This window comes from Cryptotermes secundus, unplaced genomic scaffold (assembly GCF_002891405.2).
Source record: "Cryptotermes secundus unplaced genomic scaffold, Csec_1.0 scaffold792, whole genome shotgun sequence".
Taxonomy (NCBI): Eukaryota; Metazoa; Arthropoda; class Insecta; order Blattodea; family Kalotermitidae; genus Cryptotermes; species Cryptotermes secundus.
In genome coordinates, this window is record NW_019725425.1 from 688102 (window position 1) to 699878 (window position 11777).

Here is an 11777-nt window from a genome sequence, read left to right on the forward strand (position 1 = left end):
GAGCACAAATAAAAAAAAATCGTGTCACTTTACAGGCATGTAAACAGCATGAAAAAAGGGCTCCATTTCCAGACGAAATGATGACATCATGGGACAGAGACTTCACTTTATTGAGAATAACTAATATCACTCATGTAATACAACAGTTGGTACCATTACCGCACTCAATTTCATATCAATAATCCAGGGTACACAATTAACATTGTTCTGCTTGTACAGAATGCACCTTTATCTGGAAACCCTGGCTATGACATGTACATGTGTGCCCTCAACCCCATTCTTCTTTCACAGTGCCTCCCTTGGGTGAGGCTTGTCTTGGTTTGGTACAGACCAGACTGTTTACGGAACCAAGAGATTTCAATGATGCAGCTAAATTCTAATTTGGCATCATTTCTCAAAATAGTTTCAGTGTTTCTTGTTCTCCTATTCCAGCAGGAAGTTGACTGCTGCTATATCTGTGGGTCAGTTTGTGTTGGTTCCCCATTTTTGGAGAATTTATTCTCACCCACTTGTAGGCACTGCACGTGGCTCTTAATTCGGTCATGTTTTCCATTTTTCTGCATTTTGGTTATCAATGACTGAGTTATGACTGTTTGGAAATGCTTCCTTCCTTGATTTTCTGCCAGACCTTTGAAGTTTTAATCTTATGAATGAACCCTGCCTAATTTAAAGAGAAAGCAACAGCCAGCACAACCTTAAACTTTATTTTTACTTGATAACCTGTCATAAATCCTTGGGCTCGAAATTTAATGGAAATTTCTTGACTGACTGTTAATTTTTCAAGATGAAACTGGTCTACGAAATTATAACATTTCAGAAACATGTTTATGATATACGTATCACCCATTAAATTTCACAGTTCACATTTCTATGAATTTTCATTCTCAAACATAAAAGTAAATTTTAAGTGACTATTTTACACTAACAATACCAATGTTGTTCCCACATCTGATCATGGAACTCAGGATAAATAAAAAACATAAAAGCTGGGTGTCCTTTAATAAGCTGATGTTCCTGCCAAATATAAATTTAGCCAGAACAGACACAGACAGGCGATCCCTTCCTTTTCATTCTTCTGAAGTTCTGCAGCTCAAATGAACAATACTTCAGCTTACATGAACAAATTAGATTTCAATAATTGCAGGAATTATGAAATTTCACTAAGCAACTTCATATTTTAGGCCCAGGGTAGCTTGTAAAGATGCAAGCTTTTTGAAGCTCATGGATTCAGTCTTCTCAGATTCATTTTTACTGTTCTGCTATACTTAATTATACTGCATAAAGCATAGTACACACAACTATTTCAAGTAATTTGAAGCACCAGTGTTCACTGCTTTTGGGTGATGCTGCAACAAACATTACAGTGTTTCTGAATTTATAAAAGTTACGTTTTAACTCTCAAAATAACTTTCATTTCTGATGGTAGAAATGTGAGGCCTCTTCCCCAAATTCTACTATATTTAAGAATTTTATAACTGACAGAACAATTTAAAGGATTTGTTAGATTTTATCTCATTTTCATTTTTGGTAGAATTTCATTCCAACAAATTATCAGAATTTAATAGAGCATGTTGTAGTAACATTTCACTGTACTTAACTAAATATTGCTTCACTTGAGCACAACTTATATCCAGTTTCTTATACAAACAAACTCAATGGCCTCTAGTCCACTATACCAACCAAGCGACCGCCGCTTGTCAGTGATGTTAGTGCTAACTTTAGCAGATAGACGGGGTTACGTGGTCAGCACAATGGATCCCCACGGCCATTAATCTTGGCTTTCTAGACTGGAGCCGCCATTTGCTTGATATAGCTCCTCAATTATCCTCACGAGGCTGAGTGGACCCCATTCCAGACCCACTACTTCTCAGAAAATCTGGTAGCGCTAGGAATCAAATGCAGGACCTTTGGGCCTGTAGCCAGGAACTCTATCAACCACTTCATCATGTTGTATGGAGTAATATTCTGGAGAAATTCAACAATAGACAACAAAGAGAGTGTATACTGAGAAGTGTTATTCTCGTGGACTTATTTATGAAACTTACTCTCCTTACCCTCATTCTTTTTATGCAATGCACAAAAAATGTTTCAAACAAATTCAGAAATATGTGCTACATTCACAAGACATAACACAGACCTCCATATTCTGAATGATAACTTCCCTAGGTATCACAAAGGGGTGAACTACACAGGAATCAAGACAATTTCCACCTACCATCAAAAGTTTACATCACAATATGGAAGAAAGGAGTTTGTGTTAAAAGATAATCATTCAACTCATTCCTTCCACTATGGACAGCTTACTTTAACTGAAAATTAAATCCAGATAAATGCAATTCCTATGGAAATATTTATGAAGGAAGTGTTTCTTTGACAAACGATTTTGATATGTATAAATTATAGCCAACAGGAAAATACAAATGCCCAAGTATCCATCCCACTATCTAAGCCTATTCCCACCAGAACATCTGAAGGGTAGAAATGAATGGTGACTGTTTACTACTAGGCATACAAGAAGAGCTTACAATATGGATTATGATGTGGCTCAAGAATAAGGTCATGGCAAGTTATCTTCCCAGAAGAAAACAAAGGGTTGGGATACTGAACACAGGAAACAACACAATTTACACCAGAATTTTACTATATATTTAAACCAAACTTTATACATTGTACACATATTTATAATAAAGTGAATAACTTTATAATTTCAGAACAAAAAGGATAATTCAGTCTATTCCAAAGAAAATAAAAGAAACTGTCCCAGAGAAGAATATGGGAAGTTGGTTCATCTTTTTACAAGATTCAGTAACTCAGCAAATGGAATGCAAATTCAACTACAATATACTGTTTCTGCTCATATTCTTTTTATATGTTTCACTTACATAAAATAAAATGCACACTCAAACCCATCACATGGACCACTGTAATGGTGAATGCCGGACAAAATAAAATTCATAAAATTACCTGTTTATGTATTGTACAGTTCCAGTGTACACTATTGTACTTCAGCTCCTAAACTATGCTAATACATCATTTGTACAGATTCAGGCAGTAAGAACCTTGGTTAGATGTGCAAGAGGGGAGATGCTATGAGAGAGATAAAGCTTGTAGGACTGCTTTCCTGCTGTCTATGTCCCCCACTCCAGCAACTGCTCAATCCCATCTTATTTATCATTTCTGCATATTGAAGGCCAAGGATCTTCCTGAATGAAATAGTCTATCATTTTAAGTTTGGCATATTTGCCTATATTTCAGTTAAAAAAGTAAATATATGAGAAAGAATAAAGCAGGGCCCATAAACACACAAAAATAAAATTCAAAATATTATAATCACATAGCTAGATGCAGCAGTTAGAAGAATAACTGATACAACTGTTCTAAATCTTGGTTCTTTGAGAAGCTAAATCATATAATAGATTAAGAAATTATCCACCTTTATGGAATAGGAAGATTTATTATTATGTTCACTCACTGTATACTAAGCCAGTTTAATCTAGCTCCAACCTTCACTATAGTATTTCTTTAAGATTTATTTTGACATTATTCTTGCATCTACAGCAAGATCTACCAAGTAAAGTATCCAATCCATCTCATCCTCTTTGATTTAATCACTAATATTCAGTGAAATAAACAAATTATAAAGCCCCTCATTATGCCATTTTCTCCATCGCCTTGTTACTACTTCTCTTAGCCTGAAACAGTCTTCACAGAACTCATTCTCAAACAGCTTTCATTTTCTTCCCATAAAGAGACCAATTTTCTTTTAGTGGTTTGCTTTACAATGCTGCCAGTATCTCATATTGTACGGTGTCAAATGGTAGGATGACTGGTAAATAATGAATCAAAAAGTATTCGGAAGGAATTTATCATGGCATAACTGAAGTATGAGGGAGGATAAAAAAGCTTCTAGAATCTAGTTGCACCAAAATAACCGCACTTCCTATTACAGTGATGGAGGTGGAATGCGTAGAAATGGATTGTGGAGCAAGTTGCAACATAGTGAGACATGTTCATGAGCCATAGACAGCTGTGGAGTGGATGTGTGTTATCAGTGTCCATTGCAAAGTCTCAGTCTGAACACTGGGCTAACATCAGGTTCTTTCGCAAACCAAGAAAATCACAAATAAAACATTCTGTAGGCCTCACTGCAGAGGCAGTTTAAGGAGACAAAGTTCTTAAATATTCCACTGTGTACAACTGGTTTAAAAATGGTCATAAATCACTAAAAGATGAGCCAGCAACGTCAAAGAGTGATGAAAATGTGGCCAAAGTTCACACAATCATGAGATTAGATCAGCATCTGACCTCTGAGATAGCAAACGAAACTGGCATCTCCTATGGATTGGTCAGTGAGACGTGTGTGCAAAATTTGTGCCACACATTCTTATGGAGCATAGGAATGATCAACACAAGAAGCAAAGTTTCTACTGAAGGTGGTTACTAGTGATGAATCTTGGATGTGTGTTGACAATCCTGAAACAAAATGTCAGTCCTCTGAGAGCACATCAATCACCCAGAAGAAAAAAGTCAGCCATAAAACCTTAGCAGAGGGTCATGCTGATTGCTTTTTCAACAACAATGGAGTGATGCACCTCAATTTATATTGAAATTCTGAAATGTCTGAGGAATGCCACTCAGTGGAAAAGTGGAGAAACTAGATCTTGCACCAAGACAAGGCACCCTGTGACACTTCCCTGACAGTGCAGCATTTTTGGGTGAAGAACCAAATTTTAACCATCACACAGTCACCATATTCTCCAGATCATGCTCCATGAGAGTTCTGGCTCTTCCCAAGCTTCTAGACAGGGTTCAAAGGTGATTCTGTGGCAGCAGGTCTAGAGGTACTTCCAGCAATGGTGGCGCAGCTGGACCACTGTGTGCGGAAATACAGTACCCCAGGAGTGATTAGGTTAGTTTCTTTTACGTATCATTTTTACTAAGCCACAAAGAAATCCCAGTCAATTTTAGCAAGTGTCCCAGCTGAGATTCGGGCTGAATACCTCCCAAATACATGTCTAGTGTGCTACCGCTACTCCAGTCTTCTTGATGGAGACCAAGTTTCATGTTCATATAACAAATAAAATAATAATTTTTTTATATTTTTAGCTTTAATGCTTTAAATAGGGGACAATGAAATAAAAGACTGTGCACCAAATGGTAGCCAAGCAATTGCAAATTTCATAGGGCAAACAATGCATTTGGATAGTATGTGTATTCCGAGTACAGCTTTCCATTCATTTCAATAATTAATTTTCAAAAACTGACAAAGCTCTGGTTTATGTTAATATTGATTATGACTTCAAGAGAATTACTATGTTCAAACTTGTTAAGATCCCAAACTTCATATTTGATAAAATTAGAAATATGCCATGTCAGGAAATATTAGATACATTTATCAGGTGGTATCATGCATGGGGGAGGGGGGGGTGGGTGAAATGTCCATTATTCAGATGAAACTTGAGATAATGAGATTTTATTCTGTTTTGTACATATTACAGCCTCCCTAGCTGGGCTGCAAGTAGCAGTGGAATTATAGGGCAAGTGGAACAGAATTTAGTCACAACCCATCGTTACTCACCCACATCCAATGAGACTTCTATTTACTGATTTCAAAAAAGAAAAAAAACTGAGATAATGTTCCTTAATCATGCACTGAAAAGTGATTGATGATAGTGATACAGATAAGGAACATGTTACCCACCTCTAACAACCTAATAATAGGTGATCTTTTTTTTTTTTGCATAAGAATACTCAAGAAGGATGGATTATGTGTATTTTACTCAAAATAAAGATAGCAATCTTTTCATGTCTGAATTCATATATTTTGTAATTGATATTTCACTCAACAAAGCAATCTATTGGATTTTTTACCCTACTCTCCTTATTTTGAAAAAAGGAAAATTGTCTTATGCAATCTCCATGCTGTCAGTGTGTGTGTATGTCCCTCCCCATCTTTATAATGGCTGAACTAATCTTTTTGAAACTTGGTATGTATAGCATGACATCTGAGCTCATCTGAATGGCATACTTCATAAATCGCTCCCATCAGTCCGTGTCTATATGTGAACATCCCCTACCATTGTTACGCAATGGCTGGGTAAAATGTTACCGTGGCAAGCAATATACATATAGTATTTTTTTAATGTGGATGTCAGTTCATTTTGAACTATTACTTTCTCCTTATAGCCATTTCCTTAGGTGAACAATTTTTTTTAATTCACTAGTGGGGGGTGGAGTCCAGTTGGGTCCACTTGGCATGGCAGCCACTGATTGGCTTATTGTACCTGCCCTGGGTGGTTATGATGATGGAGAATTTGATGGAATGAAGATTGGCAGGGGAAACCGAAGTACTAGGAGAAAACCTACCCCAGCGCCACTTTGTCCACCACAAATCCCACTTGACCAGACCTGGGTTTGAATCCGGGCCGCCATGGTGGGAAGCTTGAGCTATGGTGCGGCCTCTTATGTGAACAAAGTACAACTTTTAAAATGAAGTCAAAATGTGTCAGAAGATATTGCTATAAGCTTTAGGTGTGTGATATATCAGGCATGAGGAGTTTCTAGCCCAACCAACAGTCAGTTACATGATAATATAAAAGACACACATTATTTTGGTCAAAGGGTTAAGTAACCACAGAAGAAAAACAGAGACGTACATTTGCTTCTCTGGCTGGTGAAAAGACAAGACATGAGATGATGTAGCTACCCTATTACATAATGGAACAGTACTGTATTTCACAATACAGAATTCTACTGCAAGACAATTATTTTGTTTTGGGGCCAAAATTAATATAAAGAGCATGAATGAATGAATCAATCAATCAATCAATGTATGAGGGGTGGGACATAACGTGAACCATGACCTTCAATGATTGTTTTGTTTACTATAAAAAGTATGTGTCAACTATGCTAGTAGCTTTTTTGAAGACACTGAGTTTTAAATCTTAAATTAATAAATATTATTTTTGAGGTCTGCTTACATTCACTATAAAGTAACGTATACTGAAATTTTATAGGACAAGTCACTGGGGATAAATACAAACTCTGCAACATGATGCTTCCAACTTTAAACTGTTTGGATTTTAACTAGAGGCCTTTTAACATTTAAGAATACATCATGATGAGACCACGACATAGCTCAAGTGGTTAGTTGCTGGCTTCCCACCGCGGCGGCCCGGGTTCGATTCCGGGTCTGGTCAAGTGGGATTTGTGGTGGACAAAGTGGCAGGTTTTCTCCGAGTACTTCGGTTTCCCCTGCCAATCTTCATTCCACCAGTTGGTCCACTAACACCCTCACCTATCATCTGGGGCTGGTACAATAGGCCAGAAGTGGCCACAGTACAAGGGATGTAGTCCCACCTCACTAGCAAAAAAAAAAAACCATCATGATTCCTATTAAGAAACTGATCCTATTACATTCCTCTAACGCCACAAAATTTGGAACAGAGAATATTCTGACGTGATGGCGCAACGCTCGGTAAACATGCCGTCCCTTCCCTTGTGGTGACGTAACAGGGGACACCACGGTTGCTATGCAGCAAGAAACAACTCTCGGCAGCGTTGCCCAGCAATGCCTTTGTAAACACTGCGGGGAGTCCATGCAACAACTGTTGCTAGGCAATCGGTAAACACGATGTTACATAATGGTGGTGCCTATCACGTAACTCTTTTCTATGTTATCCGTGTCTAGCCTAAATAAGGAGTAGCGAACGCTATTCAGTGAGTAGTGAGTATTGAGCCAGTTACTAGAGAAAGAGTAACCAGTTAATTGCAGTCTGGCATTTGTGATACTGCCGATGGCAGTAATTGTGAGATTGTAAGAGCGAATGTGCAATAAATTCGTTATATCGAATAGGGTGTGAAGTTATTTGTCACGTTACCTGCCGTGTGACAATTTGGTGTCAGAATTGCTTTACGAACTTGAACATGCCACAAGTTAGGAGTGTTACACGGCCACATGATGAAAACTGAAGGAACGCCTGCTGGCCGCCCAAGAAGATTTCATGGCAACATTAGACGCCAACTCGAAAGCCTGGTGAGAAGAGACGGCCGCAGAAAGAAGAGCTATCCAAGCAGAGATGAAAGGCATTGAAGCAAGGACAGCCACCATGCGAGAGAAGATCAACAACTTATAAGACACACTCTAAGAGAAATTAATTATGACTTCACATTTTTTAACAATATGTGTCAAAAAATATTCACCACATTCCATTTAAACACACTGTACATTTCAACAAATCTGAACTGGATCAATGAAACCACATTAAAAAGAAAAATAAACGGCAAAAATCAAACACACAAGCAGAGCAGTAACACACCCCACATTTATTCTGGAGGTACCCAGGTTGAATATCAGCTGCAGAAATGCCACTCCTGTGAATCTGCAGATGAACACCAGACCACCATTTCCTGTTCTCCTCTCATTCAATGAAAATTGCAGCTAATTAAGCACTGTTCATTAATCTACAAACCAATCTAACAGGGAAAACATATATCACATAAAGCAATATTTTTATAAAACCAATAAACTCAACATAAAGAACCCTTAAATGCAATAAGTAAGGTGCAGATGTAAATCAAGACATTTATAAACATGCCTAAACTACACCTTTCAATAGTTAGAGCAGAGTACAACTTGCTTAATCACAACTCTTCTCTTTATTAGGTTTGAATGCACCACATCAATTACTAAGGTCTGACCAAAGGCCAATTCATAAAAGGCAAGGATTATCTTGGCTATTCAAAAAGGAGTCCTACATTTGACACATACTGTTAATGTACTGTTCTCCTCATGCCAGTGAATGATCAGTGACAAAACAGTCACAAAAAGAAAACTTTTCATTACGACTTTAAGATGGAAAAGTTTAGGCACAATCTACAGCAATCAACACACCCAGGTTCTCCATCTGCCACAATCATGACGGCGTTTTTGTGGGTCCTTCATAAATCCCTTTTTCCATATTTTATTTCTTTTCACTGTGATTCTCCCAAAGTGGATACACAGAAAATACCAGAACTATGACTACGTGGCATACTATGGATGCATACAAATGAATTCGCAGTTGTAATTGGTGAATATTGCACAGTATCAACTGTGACCAATGCATTTGTTTGCATCTCTTTTTTATTGTTAAATTATATATAGTACGTTGGATTTGAGGATCTCACAGCAGAGGCTGCAAAGATTTCTTTCTTCTGGGACGTAACACTGGGCAGTGTAGCGAAATCAAATAACATTTCAGAGGAATATACTACCTCCATCTTCAGGGTTGAAAAGTAAACCAAGCAAGAAATCAGCATGGGTCTACTTGCTGCCTCTTTCATGCTGGTTTCTTGCTTGGTTTAGTCTTCAACCCTGAAGATGGAGGCGACATGTTCCTCCAAAAGGTTGGTTTACTTCCAGACTACAGTGTTTCTTTATGAACAGTTATATTTAGAACATGAAGTGTACTTTGCACAATTTTCTCACAAACACCAGGCTATCAAGCATCACACTATCCCTACTGGTAGCTGCTTCAAAAAGGCTGAAGAAGTTTGCATTAAAAAAAAAAGTTTGCCTTCCGTGACCAAGTTCCGGAAAGATTATACAGAGTTTGAGAGACTGCAATGTTTCCCCTCAAAATCTGAATACATGTGGGTACTGCATCAAAATAATACTGTTTGCCTACAACATAATATTATGTCTGTACCTTTATAAAATGCATTGTTTTATCAACTGAGTTTCCTTCCAGTGACTTCCTTAAGCTTTTCCAATTCTGGAATCAGTAAGAGGTATGCAGAGCTTTCAACGAATAAGGGGCCCGCAGGTCTGTGTATATACTAATAATGTACTCAAATGGCCCCAAGGTCAAAATTACTTCAATTAATGTCAAAGTTTGCAGGTGCGAAACTAAAGAGTTAATGTTCAGTGAATTTGTTGTCAATTTCACTTTCGTCTATGGAGAGAAAATGGATGAAGGGAAAAGAGGCACTGTTAAGACACCAATACTGGCTCTACAATAACATGCCAAAGTTGTCTTGATTTATACCTAATAAAAACAAATCAAGACAAAATGAACACTATCCACATCTTAAAAACCATGTTCTAAAAGCCAAAATTATGCTGCTACTATCAAGAGTTGCATGCCATTTCTGTCCACTTCTATCCAGCACTGTAAGGAACCAGTTAGTACCTGCAATAAAATTAGAGCATGTTAATATATCACACATACAAATAAGTGGAATCATATTTCAATACTGATGCAGGTAACACAGCGAAGTGCAGAGACCTGGAGTGACCACTTCCATGCCTAACATATTAAAACAGCATGATCAGGATGCAACACAGCAAATTTAAAGAATTTATGTACCAGGAAATCAGAAAGATACTTCAATACAAATGGTCTCTTCATGTATGCTTAAAATCAAGAACATAAATTTGCTTGCATATGCCAAGTGGACAGCAGGAAGTTAGCAGTATCCATAAACTAAAATTTGTATTTATTTTCAAAATACAAAATAGTGCTCCAAGTACCCAGGTTATTCTAAGAGACAGAAACACAGAAGGGAAAACCATTATACTAAAAACAAACTCTGTGGCTTGTATTCCATAAGTGAACTATACTGACTGAGCGACTGCTGGTTGTCGGCAAAGTTAGTGCCAACTTTTGTGGACAGAGGGTGTCACGTGGTCAGCGCAACCGATCCCCATGAACGTTAATCTCGGTTTTCTAGACTGGAGCTGCTACTTCCTTGAAATAGCTCCTCAGTTATCCTCATGAGGTTGAATGGACCCCGTTCCAGACCCACTACTTCTCAGAAAATCTGGAACGGCCAGGACTCGAACCCAAGACTTCTGGATCTGTAGCCAGGACCACTAGTCCACATAGGCAGTCAAAACCATTATACTACATAACAGTAAATTGGGTAGTCTGTATACCCCCGGTTCAACTCATTAGTACCAAGGAAAAGATGCCAACAGAAATTTCCATAAAGACCAGTTAACAAAATTCAATCTAGAATCATCATTAGCATTCTGAATTTTACTGCATAAAAATGTAAAGTTTCCTTCCGGTACATATCTACAGGGTGTCCCAGGAGGAATGTGCCAAACTTCGGGAGGGTGTTCCTTATGTTAAAGTACAGTTACCGTTAAATTATGAAAATAACTTAAAAAATTCTACTGCATGCTGTTCATTGACATGTATGAATACATTAAAATATTTATAAACTATTACAACTGATCTGTTTACAAGTGTGGTTTAAAAAAGATTTTGTTAAAATTCTTAGAACCAATTTGTAGTTGTTAAAGGAACAAATGTTATATTCATGACACTGAATGTATGTATTGATTTTGACCAATCACATTGTAATAGTAGTTTCTGCTTGTATTGATATATCCTTCTGAAGATGGCCTGTAAGACCAAAATATGTCAAGGATGGAAGATTAAAAAGGAAAGAAAGAAAAAAACATTTCATCAGTCACACTGGATGGAGTTCATTAACCTTTTATAATATTGCTAGTGTGACGGACCTGGATGAACCAAATCAAATTTACAAAGCATCACATCATAAAAGACCAAAATCATTACTGTCAGAACTCCAGTCTCATTGAAATTCAAAGATATGTACTGAAGTAGATAGTGTTAAAAATATGAAACCAATTACATTTGATAATGGGCAATATCAACCACTACTTTACATGAAATCCAATCTCCCATGTACACCTTTAGATGACATACAGATAATGTTATGATCTCTTTCTCTCAGAAAGCGAAATTTGAGGTTCTCATGGCAAT

General features: G+C 37.4%; 1 protein-coding gene across 4 annotated transcripts in view; it reads right to left on the reverse strand.

Moving 5' to 3' along the window:
• Positions 1-10062: 10062 nt before the first annotated feature.
• The window catches only part of LOC111863411 (adenosylhomocysteinase-like 1), a 71219-nt gene continuing 69504 nt past the window's right edge, over positions 10063-11777 (reverse strand). For all 4 annotated transcript variants that reach the window (XM_023849717.2, XM_023849716.2, XM_023849715.2 and 1 more), the window contains one exon: positions 10063-10172. In XM_023849717.2, coding sequence (XP_023705485.1) covers positions 10166-10172 — 7 coding nt within the window. In that variant the 3' untranslated portion in view covers positions 10063-10165. The remainder of the gene's footprint in view (positions 10173-11777) is intronic.